At 39.0% G+C, this 16,224-nt stretch overlaps 1 protein-coding gene across 2 annotated transcripts in view; it reads right to left on the bottom strand.

Moving 5' to 3' along the window:
- Nucleotides 1–15,922, bottom strand: part of pkn2b (protein kinase N2b) — a 42,841-nt gene extending 26,919 nt beyond the window's left edge. Inside the window, exon 1 of one of the 2 annotated variants that reach the window (XM_047813837.1) lies at nt 15,441–15,922. In XM_047813837.1, the coding sequence (XP_047669793.1) occupies nt 15,441–15,461 (21 nt within the window). In that variant the 5' untranslated portion in view covers nt 15,462–15,922. The remainder of the gene's footprint in view (nt 1–15,440) is intronic. The other variant, XM_027146979.2, reaches the window with a different exon arrangement.
- Nucleotides 15,923–16,224: the final 302 nt, after the last annotated feature.

Raw genomic sequence — 16,224 nt, 5'->3', positions numbered from 1 at the left:
GTCAATGTTGATTAATCAGGCCTCTTTGGTATTTAAATGTTATGCTGCTTGAAACACTGTTACATTTAAAGTACTGACAAATGACAAAGGATAAATCATGGCTGACAAAATAAATAAATAAACAAACAAACAAACAAACAAACAAATAAATAAATCCACAGCAGATCAATAAAAAATTCCTCACTGGTCACCTTTAATCATCAATAAAAGGTGTAATGGAACTCCTTGCCTTGCGCAAACACACTAAGGGCCTTTTTACACTTGGTCACGTCATGTGTTTTCTCTGATCCGATAGCTATCTGATTTGTTAAAACTGTTACATTTACATTAGGCCACACAAATGCGTCTTGGCGAATTGGATATCAATCTGATCTTTCTACTCCCGCCCAAAATGCAAATATATTTTACCTCATTTCTGGGGTAATTGAAATGGAACACGCTTTAGTGTATGCGGTTTTCTGAATGTAATCAAAAAGAAGACGAAAAAACAGCATTTACATTTATTTGTTTCTGGTGCGATCCACGACTCGTGAGTCACCTGCGAGTGACGTACTTCCGTTTGGGAGGAGTATAGCACTGACGTATGTGGCTTGAACAACCACCTGCATTTACACCTTTCCAGTTTGATCTGAAATGCATCCCAGACCAAATCCTGAAGTGGTCTGAGCGATCAGATTTATATCCGTCTCGAAACCGTTTCGGAGGGCAATTTACACCTGGTCTTTTTACCATCGGATAGCTATCGGATCACAGAAAACGCATGAAGTGACCAGGTGTAAAAAGCTCTTAATACACTGAGAGCACAGGATACGAGAGTGCAAATGCAAATGTGCCGAAAGCAAATTCTTGTCTAGAACAGAGACATGAAAGAAAGTGTGAATATACCCTGGATAGAACATCACAGGGCATCACACATACCAAGGGATGTAGCCAATTCACCCACTGGCATGTTTAAAGTGTATGGGTGTGGGGAGTTGGTAGAGGGGTGGAAGGGGTAAATCCACACAGACAGGAGAACATGCAAAACTCCATGTACACATTAAGCCACGATGAGGATCCAGCTCAGGATCTGTGAGGCGGCAATGCTTCCTGCTGTGCCACCATGCTGCCACGGATTACCTCACTGGTCAAAATGCTGCCTCCTGCTGCATGGAACATAAGGGGAATGGTGGGATTTTAAAGTGCCCACAATAACAGTGCTGTGAGTTAAATTTCATATGGCTTATACCGTCAAAAACACACACACACAGAGTTATTACAGAGTGACTGCATAAAAGAAACCTAGTGCAGTGGCACTGCCTGCTAACATGCACTGTTAAGTTAATCAAGTCCTCTCTGTAACCAAAATGGTTCTGGGTGATAAAACTCAAGGTTAACAACAACCTTCAAAAATATTTTCATTGCAGATATTCAGTGTAGTGGAGTGTGTCAGAGCGATACACTGCTGGGACACACTCCCGAAAAAGAAGTATTTCAGTAATATATCATTTTGGTCAACATTCAGTAATTTTAATGAATGGAGCCATTTTCCCTTAATCCAGGGATGTGGTCTAGAAATAAGGATTCTGCAATGGAGATATAGTGTAGCTAACAGTTATCATGCAAACTCCACAGCATCTTCCCACGCTCATCATACACCACATCACATCATTCAGTAATCTCGGTCAGATGTCTTGTGTGGTTAGACGCTGTTTAACGCATGAATACGATAGAAACAGCACTGGCACCTTGAACCTGAATCACTTTGCTGCTTTATATTCAGACAAGGATTAGCGGTTAGCATGTGTGTCTTACACTCCAGGGTTGGGGTTTCAATTTCTGTCTCTGCCCTGTATGCATGGAGTTTTAAAATACTTCCAGTGCTTTCGGATGTTTCCTCCAGGTACTCTGGCTTCCTTCTTCAGGAGAAAGACATGCTGCACTGTAATCTCAAAGTTGTCTGTAGTATGAATGGGTGTTTGTGTGTGTGTGAGTGTGATTGTGCCCAATGTTTTGTTGGATATACAACACAGTGGCACAGACGGTGGTTGACGGACAGGTCCAGAGTTTGATCCAGAGCTCGAGTTACTGTCAGGGTGAGGTTCTCAGATTGCCTACCACCTCCCCAAACACAAGGTACTGTACATAAATCGACAACTCTCAACTCAGACACACAGTTTCTGGGATCAGCGCTGGTCCCACTGTGACCCTGACCAGAATAAAGCAGTTACTGACTGAATTAATTAATTTAATTCATAATCATCTCTGGGCCCTAAAGCTTCTCTTTCTGCTAGAAGGGAAAGTTATATAAACTTTGACTAATCAGTTAATGTTTTGTAACAGCAGACGTTTAAGCAAAACTAGCCCTGTGGATTAGTACGAAATTTCAGCGGCAGAATGTCAGAATCATATAAACTGCAAATCACAAAGCACATCAACATGGTAATTTGGAAGGAAACACAAGATTTATAGGCTGAAGGAGCTTGTAATTGCTGTAGACGAATTTGTGCAGAATTGTAAAACATGCAATTTAAATGTTACCATACAAGAAGATTACAGTAACCACAGTGAAGAAAAGACCACAGCATTTGTGCGAGCTGTTGAGCTGTTCAAGTCAAATAGCCAAGTCAAGACAACAATTATATACACTGTATGCTCTTGCCCTAATCGTCTGGTGTAAGATTTAATGTTCCCCAAAGTTCATTCCTGTTATTATTTTTTGTTGAGTCAGTTACACACCTTGAACTAATCCTACTGTATCAAGTTTGGTAGCGATTTATAGTCACTCTAGTTGTGTTATCAGCAACAAAGGCTATACATATATACACCCAGCTGCAGATCAGCTATACAATGTTACACAATGGACCTGGGCCAAGCTATACCACTGAAACCATGGCAAGGCTGGAATTCAAAATGCCTCCATACGATCTAATCTATACGATTAGAGAAACTTAAAGGTCAAGGTACAGTCAATGACTATGTGCCTCCACAACGTGGGACTATAAAATTGTTCAGAAAATTAATTGTACGTGGTGCGTCACCAGTTTGTCGGCACATATATAAACTTACAGCTACAGATTTCAAGGAAGTCCAGGGTAGAAGCCACCATTGTGTCTAAACTTCAAAGATGCTAGCCAGACACATAATGGGAAAAGAAAACAATCATGTGCTATAGAAAGCTAAGATAGAAATCAGCTAACAGTAAAATGTGTGTGTATATATTAAATAACATAACGTATACAAAAAAGGAGCGACTATGGCCATGCTTTCCCATCTGTGGAAAAGTTCATACTTGTGTGTATATATAGTGTGATTATTTGCGTATATAATACACTTCACCACCTCACCGACCCTTATAATATAGAATATCTGCCTTTTTAAAATGGAGTCAGTTTGGATTCTGGAGCAGTCACTTGTTTAGTTAGGCTAGCTAATGAATTTAAGATTTGTTCCCCATGTTAAGACATGTTAGAAGTTTCATTTCCCAGATTTATTTGCTGCAATCAGTGCCTGTACCAGGCTGTGGCCAGTGCATACTGAAGAACTGTCAACAAGCCATTCTCAAAATATTCTCTGGACTTGGCAGCTTTGCTGAGATACTGTTGAGTTTCTGAAGCTTAGGCTTGGGCGTGGTGTATCACAGTAACTACTGGCTCTTGTGCAAATCAGTCAAGTTATTCAAGTCTCTCCCTGACGTCCTGTTTCTGAAAGCAACATACAAAGAAGCCAAATCATGACTCAAGGCACATGTGTATGTCTTACCAAGATCTCAAGACGAGGACCCTGCCGTTTTCAAACACTCCTCTGTCACGCAAGCTTATCAGACGAGAACCAGAGCCACTGAAATGTGACATTTCCACTACGGGTTTGGCTCTAATCTCTGAAACTGGCCCATGCAAATCAGTGTCTACTGTGTCTAATAGTGTTCTGATAAGCCTGGAGGATAAGCCTGTGCTTATCCGGTTGATTCTTAAAATAAAGTAACCGTCTGCGAGACACACTCTTCCATGGAGTCTTTAAATCTGAAAAGCAGGTTCCCCTGGCAGGTAAAAGCCATTATTAAGAAGCCACAAAAGGAGCTGCTTTCTGTGTTGCTACACACACCTTAAATGGACCTTTTACATGTTTTTGCTTTATTTTTTCATTCAATGAATTTGCAGGAGCCTCATCCCTGCCTCATATCTCTTTGAAAAAAGGAAATAATTGGTATTTCGGGTATAAGAAAAAAAGAATTACATACAGTTTACATAAAAATACATTTATCAAAAAAAGTTCTTAATTACATGATTAAATGATTCAGTGAGATCAACTCATGTAGGATTAAGGTAAACACTGTGAAATCTCACAAGTAAGTTAACATTCGTGGTAGAACAGTGCAGTGCTAACGTGGCTGAAGCGAAACACCAGCGTCACAGGTTCGATTCTCTGCTTACTCAATGTTTGATTTCATTTGAAAATTCAGACTCAAAGCATGTTGGTTGAACGAAAACAGATGCCAATGTTGCTTAATTCAAACAGACAAAAAAGTACTTAACAGCTTGTTAAGTAAATTCAGAGAGCTCTTTATCCCCCCAGTGTCCACAGTACTTTTTTTCAAGGTTTATATGGTTTGTGTTGCACATACTAGAACTTAATCCTATGCAAACACACAAAAAAAAACCCTGTGTGAGTGAGTCAAATCCTAGTGCTAGTGTTTGTAGTCAGTAAGTGTGAATTATTCTCACTAGCACAGGTATTCCATATTAAGCTCCACTCTCACCACTGTAGTACTACGGACTCTTCGGATTGTCATTCATGCTACGAGACTTGCCGCGAGATCATGCTTGCTTGCCAAAAACAATCCCATGTAGACCTTTTGATCTTGTTGAAGAACAAACAGTAGTTTCTATTCATCATCTGACTATAAATAGATGGCCAGGGTGTCGTCTGTGACCAGCTGGTGAACATGAACTTATGAACCTCCACAAGCAACATATGACAGCAGCGAACGCATAAAATGAGAATGTCTTCAAAAAACATTGCACTTGTCTGTTATATCTATCATTTTACACTTTATCAGTGCTTAGAAAAGGTCCTTGTCCTGAGCATGTGATTAGCAACAAAGCTGCGCTTTGTAGTGTATAGAGTGGATATGAAATTAAACGTCCTGTTCAAACGGTGTTTTTTTTTATATAAAATAGAGACTACCACGACATAAGTGTGCACACCCCTTACCTAATACTCTTGCTTCTGAATTGTGAGATCTCCTGTACAAGCCAAGTTCTGCTGGGCCATACCAAAACAATGATCATCTTTTCCTGAAGCGAGTCCTTTGTTGACTTGGATTTGGGCTTTGGATCATTATTGTGCTGAAACATGACATTTTTTCTTCATTTCCAAATGCCTGACAAAAGGCCTGCAACTTCTGTGCCAAAACAGAGTGGAATTTGGAGCTGGTTGTGATTTTCTCATAAGGATTAGAGCTCCAGACTCAGTTGAAGAGAATATGATGCTGCCACCACCATGTTTCACCCAAGAGTGTTTATTTTGGGTGATAAAAATGTCTTGTTTTTCACTAAAACATATATATATATATATATTTTTTTTAGAATTATGTCCAAAAAGTTCTCTCTTAGGGGGGCATGGTGGCTTAGTGGTTAGCATGTTTGCCTCACACCTCCAGGGTTGGGGGTTCGATTCCCGCCTCCCCCGGTCCAAAGACATGCATGGTTGATTGACATCTCTGGAAAATTGTCCGTAGTGTGTGTTGCATGAGTGAATGAGTGTGTGTGCCCTGCGATGGGTTGGCACACTGTCCAGGGTGTATCCTGCCTTGATGCCCAAAGACGTCCGAGATAGGCACAGGCTACCCGTGACCCGAGAAGTTCGGATAAGCGAAACTTTCTTTTTTCAAATAAATTTTAGAGAAATGTCCTATTCTTGGTAAGGACATTTACATTCATAGCATTTGGCAGACATGCTTTTATCTCATTTTATACAATTGAGGGTAAGTGAATGTTTGGGTTGCTCAGGGGTCCAACAGCGGCAGCTTGGTGTACCTGGGATTCAAACTCACAACCCTCTGACTGGTAATCCAATGCCTTAAACACTAAGCTACTACATCCCACTGTGGTGCCCCATTTCCTCCATCTGTTATGACCTTCACAATGCTCCACTGTACATCTAACATGCTGGAAATTCTATTGTACACCTCACACAATCTTGATCTCATAGTGATGGTCTAACCATATGTTTTAAACTGTTTGTGGCCCTTGGTTTCAGAAACCAAGATGAGGTCATGAACATCCCACAGAAACATCTGATCTTTATTTGCAGTTAATGAGAAACACTTAATTCAAGACTGGTATGTATGAAATTTACTTGGAAGCACGTAATGGAATGTGATTTTTCTAAACACAGTCATGTGCCATATTATAAAAGGGTATGTACATGTACACATCCAGATTATTACAATTTGACATCTATTGTATGACTTGCATAGCTACAAGAAAGGGACAGAGATAGATAGATAGATAGATAGATAGATAGATAGATAGATAGATAGATAGATAGATAGATAGATAGAGAGAGAGAGAGAGAGAGAGAGAGAGACAGAAAACAATGGATGTGTGACGTTTTTTACTTTGAGAATAGATAAGTCTCAAGATCAATCGGATTATTCCTCATATACTCCAAAAATAAAGACAAAGCCAAACACACTGTTGGGCGACACAGCCACATTGTGTAGCTACTTTCCACACGCTGATAGCAACACACTGGCACATAGATGTTTAATCTCAACACTGCTTCACGCTAGCAAAAAAGTACAACAGCGCAAAGGTCACCCAGGTCATTTTGTTGCACAAGTCTCTCTGAAACCGTTTCTATATTATAGCGGCAGTCTACTGGACTGGTTCTGCTACAAGATAAAGGACAAGAGGAAATTACAGTTGAAGTGGATCAGACAGCTTTTTTTTTTAAACAGAGCCACAGTGAGAGGGAGACTAGACGTACAAGTATAGTTTAAACACAGCAGATTTATTGTGTGGCTCCTTGTTCTCCCTCATGCAGTAAGAAAACATGAATGAGCCAGTGACCATCTTTCCACTGACATGGTGCTGGTGTGAGGTTGGGGAACAGTAAAACTTTTTCTTTTTAGGAACCTGCCTGGTGCCTTGATACCATTATATAATCAGACTGTTGAACTTTCTGAGTGAATGGTATAAAAAGAACCCGTAACTTTTTCCTTGGAAAACTTCTTTTATAACTCAAAGTCAAGTCTGTCAGAAACTTTAGCACACAGCTAGCTAATCATTATGGCACAGATAAAGAGTTGTGGGGTTTTTTTTTTTCGTGTGTGTGTGTGTGTGTGATTGTGAAAAAACACTACAGCTCGAGATTAGACACATGTTTTGGAAAAGGATTACATTTACAATCTGGCATTTAGCAGAAACCCTTATCCAGATTGCCTTACATTTTTATTTCAGTTTATACAACTGAGCAATTGAGAGTTAAGGGCCTTGCTCAGGGGCCCAGCAGTGGCATCTCGGTGGACCTGGGATTCGAACTCACAACCTTCCGATCAGTAAGTCCAATAGCTTAACCACTAGGCTACCACATCCCTTCCTTAATGTGGATAAGGACCTCTAAAATTACACACACTCACATGAATGAAATGGAGGTGTAAAAGATGCCGATGTAACAGGAGAGCTCGTGTGGACTTGCTATGAACTCAGGACATGCATTTTAATAGCTAAATTAGTGCTGGGCAATTCTGCTTAAAAAAGTGGGGTACAGTAATAGTAACAGCCCTGTCTATAACAAATGGTACAATCGTTCTTCCCAATAAAGAATTGTGTTTGTACTCTTTATATTATATTTAGTATTTTCAAAAGTTCATTCTAATAATTATAACTGTTTACCGTAGTCTGATACCGTAAATAAAAAATTAAATAAATCTGTGTCTTAGCTACACAAAATTATCTCTTATAGATATACAGATAACTCCTAAGACAGGAAATGCATGTGGGACCTTAAAATGGGTGGAGTTGTGGGGGGGGGGGAAACAATAGAGTAAACGGAATAAAGTGTCCACGATAACAAGGTTGTCTTCCCTTACAGTCTAGTCCTGGGTGCACGAGTTCTCAGAGAATACATTACACTAAAACAGTACCGAGTCCCCAGTCCTAGTGACTGGGCTCATGTCACGTCTCACTAAAGCATTACAGAAAGTTTATTCATCTGTTCATATGAATCACACTGTCCACCATCAAAGCATACTCTGCTATAAAAAGGGTTTTTTGAATAAAAATGGGTTTCATTTCTCCAGGTTTCAGTGGGAATGGTTTAAACAGGACATACATCCAGAGTATACAACTGTCTCAAGAAAGCACAAATATGCAATGAACAAGATCTTGCAACACAGGCAAAGATGCCATTTTTGATCGTCATGACATCATCGGAGTTCTTCAACAACACATAACATAATAAAGCTGAAGAACATGTGATAGAAGTTTACAACACAGACTTTTACAGGTTTGTAAAATAGAGTTCTTTTCTGAACAAAATTGAACGTTAATTTATACTTTATTTGTCAAAGCAGTCAACTGTCAAATATTATTCTCTGGAAAAACATTGAGGCAAATGTAAATCCCTTTTCTCTTCACCAAGAAAGATTTACATTCAATTTGTACATTGAATCCTTATGACCTCCATAACAGCTTCTAATTACAGCTTAGCACCACTTGCACTTATACACACACAGGCATTCAGGGACACACAAATCACCTGGGAGAAACATTAAATAATTCATTTCCTTGTCCTCCAGCAGTCCAGGTCTCTCGCTCAACCCCAATCACAGTATACTTTCTATCCTAAGGCTTAAGTCGTTCTCTATCTCTCTCCACCCCTCCTTCTCTTTCTCAAACAAACGTCAGATAAAGCCCATTCCTGTCCTGTGGACACAGCGAGGTCTTTAAAGTCCCTGCACAGAGAGGCACATAGTTACATTACAGTTTCCACTGTGGTGCTGTTAAAGACTGCAACTTAGACATAGTGCCAGTATATGTGGTATATCTCAATAATAAAAAGGCACAATATTATTATTGTGGGCACTTTATAATTGTCACAACAGGAAGAGGAAGACAGACCCATACGCAGGATAGCTTCAAATAAACAGGGTAAAATAACAGGATGTTATATTGCACAATAAAATTTTATTAAATAATTTAAATAACAATTAAATAACAAATTGTCCTTAAACTGGACAAAGGACGAGGGTACGCTGACATTACATTGACAATACACTGACGAATACACTGACGATGATTAAATAGACACGACAGTTAAATAGACAGATTAATACATAGGGAACAGGCGTGTAGAGAAGGGGAGGAGTAAACAAAGGCGGCGCAGACACGTGACAAACAGACGCACATGGCCAAAAGTCCGGGCTGAGTCCCGAGAATAATACTGTGAATAATTACAGATTGAAAATTTGATTTTTATAAGACACATTAGATTCTTTTCCCATCAACCTACAATGGGACGGCGTGTCTGATGCGTAAAAGAGACATGCCGACGATCCTCACATGGAGGAGAAGCACGCTAGAAAGAGGAATGCTGAAGATGAATATTTATCGCCCTTCTAAAATAGGTAACGCCGGAGGTTTAGAAATATTTAGGGTTCCATAATTGTCAGGCAAAAACAATTGCTTTTTGTGTAAGACATGTGGGATGGAAAGTGGCAGCGAAACATGGGAACACAATTAGCCAGCGCGGTGCTGTACTTCCCATTTTTCTATGTTTTTGAAAATCACATAGAAACAACAACTGAACGATGATTAAGATGCCAAAATAACGTAAACTGTTTTTTTTCTTTTGCTGATAGAACTTTGCTGGCTTTGCTAAAGTGTGCATCTCGCATTTTAATTTTCAGAGGCATGAAGTAAAATTCTTCTTCTCAATGTTACAGAGTAGCCACGACTCTAGCAGTATTTGTTTCTCTTCAGCTAAAGCAAACATTCAGCCAAAGAGACATCGCAACGTCAGGCTACATATGGATCCTCGTCTCATAGGGGCAAAAATATCAATCAGACCAAAACACATGTTGACTAGGATTTCAGAAACTGCTGAAGACGTCAGTTCCACTTAATAAAGTGCCCTCATAAAAGCTTTTTTCAAACTCAGAAATATCCAACAGTGTAAAAGTGGAAGTTGGTAAGCATAAAGCTCAGACAATGGGATGCAGCAACCACTTGCAGCCCAGCAGTGGAGGAAGTGGTCATCTATACATCAGCTTCACCATCCACATCATCACAGACTCCAGACGACCACACTGCAGACATGCTGCATGTGTGGAGCATCAACATGGAGCATGTAGTCAGTGTTAGAACTGAATGCTACCAAGCTAAAGGCCAAAAAAAAAAAGCATATGCTAGTGACACTACCTTCCCCAGCTGGTGGTTTGGGTGTTTTGGCCACAACTTAAATCTGGCTATTTTCATTATTGTTATCAAGAGAACACCACTCGTGTTTTTGTGACATAATTCAACACCATGATAATGCCCTATACCGTGAAAAGCTTCATCAATTATCGCAACATGAATATTTTATTTCACCACATGTCTAGCTACCACATGTGTCAGACACTGTGAAAGTTTGGAGTGTCACTGGTAAACACCCTCCGCATCCAAGTGGTACAATAGCGATGTGAATAGTGGGGGCAGTGTGGCAACATCACACTGTGTAAAACTTGTTTCAAACCTCATACTTCCATCTTGTTCTAAACAGCTCAAATATTAACACTAACCGGTTTTCCTATTATGATTAATCTCAGCACGTGAACTAGCTAAACCTTACAGTTCAGTGTGAAAACAGGACAGACAGGGACGATGGGTGTCAAATTTGCTGTCTAGTAGATGTTTTTAATCTTCCAGATAAGCATAAAGTACACATCCGAGTATGAGAACAATGCTGCTCTTGCTCTTGTATCCGGTATAAACGAAACTTTTAAGCTAAGATCAAACCGTTTGTTACTGCCATTCAGGTTCACATGTACATTCCTACAGCGCCACTGCAAGACGAACCAAACGCTCAGGTGATAAATAAAATTCCATCGGGTCAACCAGCATCAAAGTGTAAAACTCTAATGAAGTGATAAATGATTCCGAACAAAGTGTTTGTGGTTTGCAACATTAAGACAACGTTAAGAATTTACAGCCTTTAAACTACCAAAAAAAAGTGCCGTAAAGACGTCCCAAAAGATTTTAGAATTTAACCCTGATTAATCCCAATTTTATTTTAGCTTATTCATGTTAAAGCCTGTTATCCAATAGCTATTATAAATTATACCATTATTTTAGTAATCACTGAGAAATTAAGAAAACTAATAGTATGAACATGATAGCAAGAAGTCACATTAATGAGTCCTGAACATTACACAGCAATATGACTGAAAATATCGGCCTGTACTTGAGGACAATTACACAAGATATGATATTTAGCATAGGAAGAGTAAATAATACAACATTTAGAGGTGCAGTTGTTTCTGCATGAAATGCTGAATCAGTACTACTCCTAATTTGACATTTTTCAACCCAGTCCACTGACCTATGCTGTATTAGTGCATTTCTGTATTAAATGGTGCTACAGGTGATATTCAGGAGAAAAAGAAAGCTTGCAAATTGGGATTTAAGCATCATAAACCCCTTTTGCTTAAAAAAGACTGAGATTTTATAAACTAGGTGACAGTTCAACAAATGTAATGTTTGCGGTAATATGAAAGCTTTACGATGACTGACATTTCTTAATAAACCCAAAACATCCACAGACTGTAGCTTAATCTGTAGCTTAATAATTATGCGCTAATCTGCAGTATAAATAGTGAGTAGAGTGTTTACAGCAAAAACCCCAACAAGAAGTGGTGCACTTCCAGCACCCAGATGATGAACTTATCCAACTGAGGAAAATGCACTCTACACTCGCAGCTTTGCTTAGCAGGGTTACCGGAGGCTGAAACGACGGCGCTGGTGGACTTCTTATAAGTGTCATTAGTCCACTTGGGGCAATCAATTTTTCAACATTATTAAAAATGCAGCAGCGTCACATTATACATTATGCACCTTTGATATCATTTTCCACTGACTTTAAGCTACATCCAGGTAGTAAAAAAAAAGGGGGTTCCATTTGAGACTCCTGTTATAATACTCATACACTAGAGTACATGGTGCGTCGTTTGGGACGCAGCCTACATTCCACCCTTAAGGATTTGTTCTGGCACTTGACAATATCAAGATGCATCTGACAATATCAAGATGCTACATAAAACCATATGACGTTTGGAGACTCAGTAATATCCAGTGGAGTCCGTGTGAACATAACTAATTCTGACACAACAGAATACCTTACATGAGTGAGCACCTGAATAGGAAATGTTCTGGTGTCCATGCCAGTGTAAACTCTGTAACAGTGTTAGCAATTAGTGAAACAAGTCCAATGATACTGTAAAACTGCCGAATTACTAAAATGTGTTATTATTGCTGAGCTCTGCTTCCTCTACCGCTCTGGACCGCTAGCTAGCATTGCTCACATGCTGACTTGAGTAGAGAAAACCTGTTGGTGTGACCAGGAGGGATAAGACTGATTTTAGTGTATGCAATGATACAAACAGGAATTTCAAATATTAATACGCTCTGTAGTAGCGCACAAATCTCCCATTCAATAATACAGTAAAAAAATTCCTAAATTGTAAATTTAACCTGGTGAGTTTAGTCATACAGTCTGCTGGAGACAAGTTGATGCATTATAATGTGTTTAATATGTTGATCATCAGTAATAGAGTGGCATCTACCCAGAAAAGCTTCTCATTTGTTTTTATTCTTCCCTGTTTTCTTTTGCTTATTATTTATTCCTAAATGAATATGAGGCATTGTTTGCCAGAACAAATAATTCCTTCAGGATTTCTGGTCATTTTTTTGTGGTTGTTGTGGCCAAAAATGCATTTTGCTGCAGCTTTTTTTTTTCCTACAGCTTGAGTATTTGTGCTTTTTTGTACAAACCTACATGAAACTGCATATTGAAACTCGCAAGCCCAAAAGTTACACGACCAAATTCTGTGAATAATCGTTTCGGACTGTGCAATACTTTTGAAAATGCTCCTTCAGATATCACAAAGTTTACTTGGTTTTGCGTTAACATCTGCAATTGCAAAATCACATTAATAATTAAATATCTGCAGTCCTAGTTAAAAATAAAACAACTAAGATAGATTTTATCAACCTTTCAGCCAGGCATTATAATGAAGAACAATACAGTTTATATACAAGCTTACAGTAAGGTATATTATGGTATCATTTATCTCTCAATATTCAATAAGACTTCATAATATTAAAATGACAAGATACAATCTTAAAATGGTTTAAGACTAGAAAGAGAATATCGACATGCCTCATCTGTGCAAAACGCATGCTTTAGGAGTTGAGAGCGTTCAAGCTTATTGACATATTACATTTAATCTACACCAATAGTACCTTTATTTACACATGGTCATTTTGTTTAAGTTACTATCATATCAGTAACAGGGTAGTTTAAACAGAACCAGCGGCATTTGTTTCAGTTTTTACCGTATAGCATTACAGTGGGGGGCAAAAATCTGGAGCTACCAGTGAAAATTCTTTCATTATCCTTTCAGCAAAAACATGGTTGAAACGTAGAATCCCAAAAACATTTGCACGAACGACAAGCATGCACATGAGAGAGCAAAGACTCCACGAGTGATGATCTGTGTTAGGTTCAGATGGCACTCCGGTGGTTTTGATCTGTGCTTCAGTACAAGCATTAACACTCATGGAAAATCTGTCCTATTGTAAGAAGGAGGTAACATGCTCAATATTGTATTGTATTTTCATTTTTAAAAATCCTCAAATGTTTTACTCCACTGTATAAATATAGAGTATGGAGTATCTAACTAAACACAGCTGTTAAGTTGTCGAATAGCCTACAACCTGAATCAGTCCAGCTGTATCATCAGTATTCAAACCAGCATGGGAAATAATGTGTTTTATAGAATGACTCATACAGTTAAGCATTTCTTGTATTCTAACATTGTTCGGGAGCTTAGACGGGAGCTGGCAGCATGATGTGCTACAGGATATTCTGCTAATAATAGATCTGGACTGGAGTTCCCCCACCTCACCACTAACGTAATAACTTACTAAAGCACAAACTGGCAAAATTCTGACACAATTACAGACCACGTCGTACTTTACACCGACTCTTTAATCCCTGTACGTCTCTTGGGTGGATTTTAGGAAGCTGCTTTTTAGTATGGTGTTTTTCCTGGCTAGGTTAATATTACTGACAAACGGAGCGATATACCATGGGTGGCTCAGTCTGATTGTGAAACAGTAATATGCAGGCGAATCCTTAGGCTTTAATCAGACCATAAACATTGCATTTCCCTTCCTGGACACCTGTGTTAATCTCATTATTGTTGTTTAATGCTGCGTTGAACTTTTTTTTCCCTGTTGAGTGACTTTCAAATTTTCTAAAATGTTTCTGTTTTAGTGGTTCATTTTCCTAAAGCACTACAAATCGTTCTACATAAGTGAACTATTGTGTTTTACAGTATGCTTGATAAACAGTGAAGTCAATGCTGTTAAGCCTATTCATTTGGCAGCTGTTATTAATTGTTATGAGTTGGAAATCAATCCAAAATTATTTGTAGAGGTGTGATTGAGGCACATAAACTGTGTGTGTGTGTGTGTGTGTGTGTGTGTGTGTGTGTGTGTGTGTGTGTGTGTGTTATGTATCCAGGGCTTTGGAGCATTAACATTACCTCAGCCATAAAGAATCAGCCAGTACAGCTAATGGGTGGGACAGCATGAAGCTCTGCTGTCAAAAATCCCCAAATAACTAACATTTTCCTATAATTCCTATAAAAACCGTAAGAATAAAATCAGTGTTCTGTTTGACTGGATCTGGTTCCCATTCCACATTTAAGCTATAACTGTTTTTAACACAATTCCTTTGTACTTTTTGAATGAAGACTTATTAATAAAATGCACAGCTCAATTCTATTTATATTATTATATCATTCTTGGCCAATACACTGTGGACTAAAGAAATAGAAAAAAACAAAACCTCAATCTTAAACCTGAATCAACAGTTGGATTTCTAGTTCATTGGTTAAATCCCAAATGGCTGCCTAGTACACTAGGCGCGTGCGGTATAGGCTGTACATCGCCGTTCACTCGTACACTATGTAGAACACTTATGTAGGGAACATCGTTCCATTTGGGATTCTGCAGTTATTTCCTAAAGGCCTTAAGCTCCACTGGGAAACTCTTAACGTATGTAAAATCGATACAAGGAAACCCCTTTATTAAAGCTTCGACAAAGAGAAAAGGCTTTAAAAATGTACATAAGCGCTGTTACTAAGAAACTCAGTAGTTTTGGAGACAGAAATGTAAAGTTTTTCTTACCTGCACGGAATCGGCCGCCATTTTGCCCTCAACTTTGAATCAAAAACTCGGGACAGCAAACAGGAGGCAGAATGTCCCAAGAAGTCGTCAAAAATCCACCACGTCTGCCCCCGAGATCGTTTATTTTCCGCGTTAGAGAACTGAATTAGCTCTCTGTTGTGTGGCTTTTCCGCCGCTCGGTCCCAGCTTCCCAATTTCCATGTCGGCTCGCTTATTAAAGTTCGTGCGCCAAAATTCTTCCAGTATAACCAAAATGTATAATGCTAAAAAACATAAATAAATAAAATTAAACTAAAAAAAAAAAAAAAAAAACCAACAACAACTCCGCAGTCAGCCCGAAACGAAATGTCATTAAAATTGCGAGTAAAATTGAATTTTGGGAAATGTAGGCTGATATTATTTTGGAAACGCTCTCCCTGTGCGCGAGCCCAAATCGGCCACTTTCGGTCACGTGATCAGAAACTCCATGTAGAGGAGGAGACACGAGCTGAAGGCTAATCCGAATGGATTTTCGTTCTAACCACAGCATATAGCGTGTGTGGACAATCCTGACGCCATTGTTTTCCCATCTATCTATATCGAATAGACATTAAGCAGCCCTGAGCACTGTAGCTTTAACCTCTGACACCTGATCCAGAAGTAACCTTTAGTTAAACTAGTGATAAAGAACATTGAAACCAACCAAATTAAAATTATATTCATATTTATCCATCTGTCAGTTGCAGAGATGGGGGACTCGAGTCATATGACTTGACTCAAGTCAGACTTAAGTCGCAAATTTGAG

The sequence above is a fragment of the Tachysurus fulvidraco genome, chromosome 5 (assembly GCF_022655615.1).
Source record: "Tachysurus fulvidraco isolate hzauxx_2018 chromosome 5, HZAU_PFXX_2.0, whole genome shotgun sequence".
NCBI lineage: Eukaryota > Metazoa > Chordata > Actinopteri > Siluriformes > Bagridae > Tachysurus > Tachysurus fulvidraco.
This window is presented reverse-complemented; position numbering and strand designations above follow the sequence as displayed.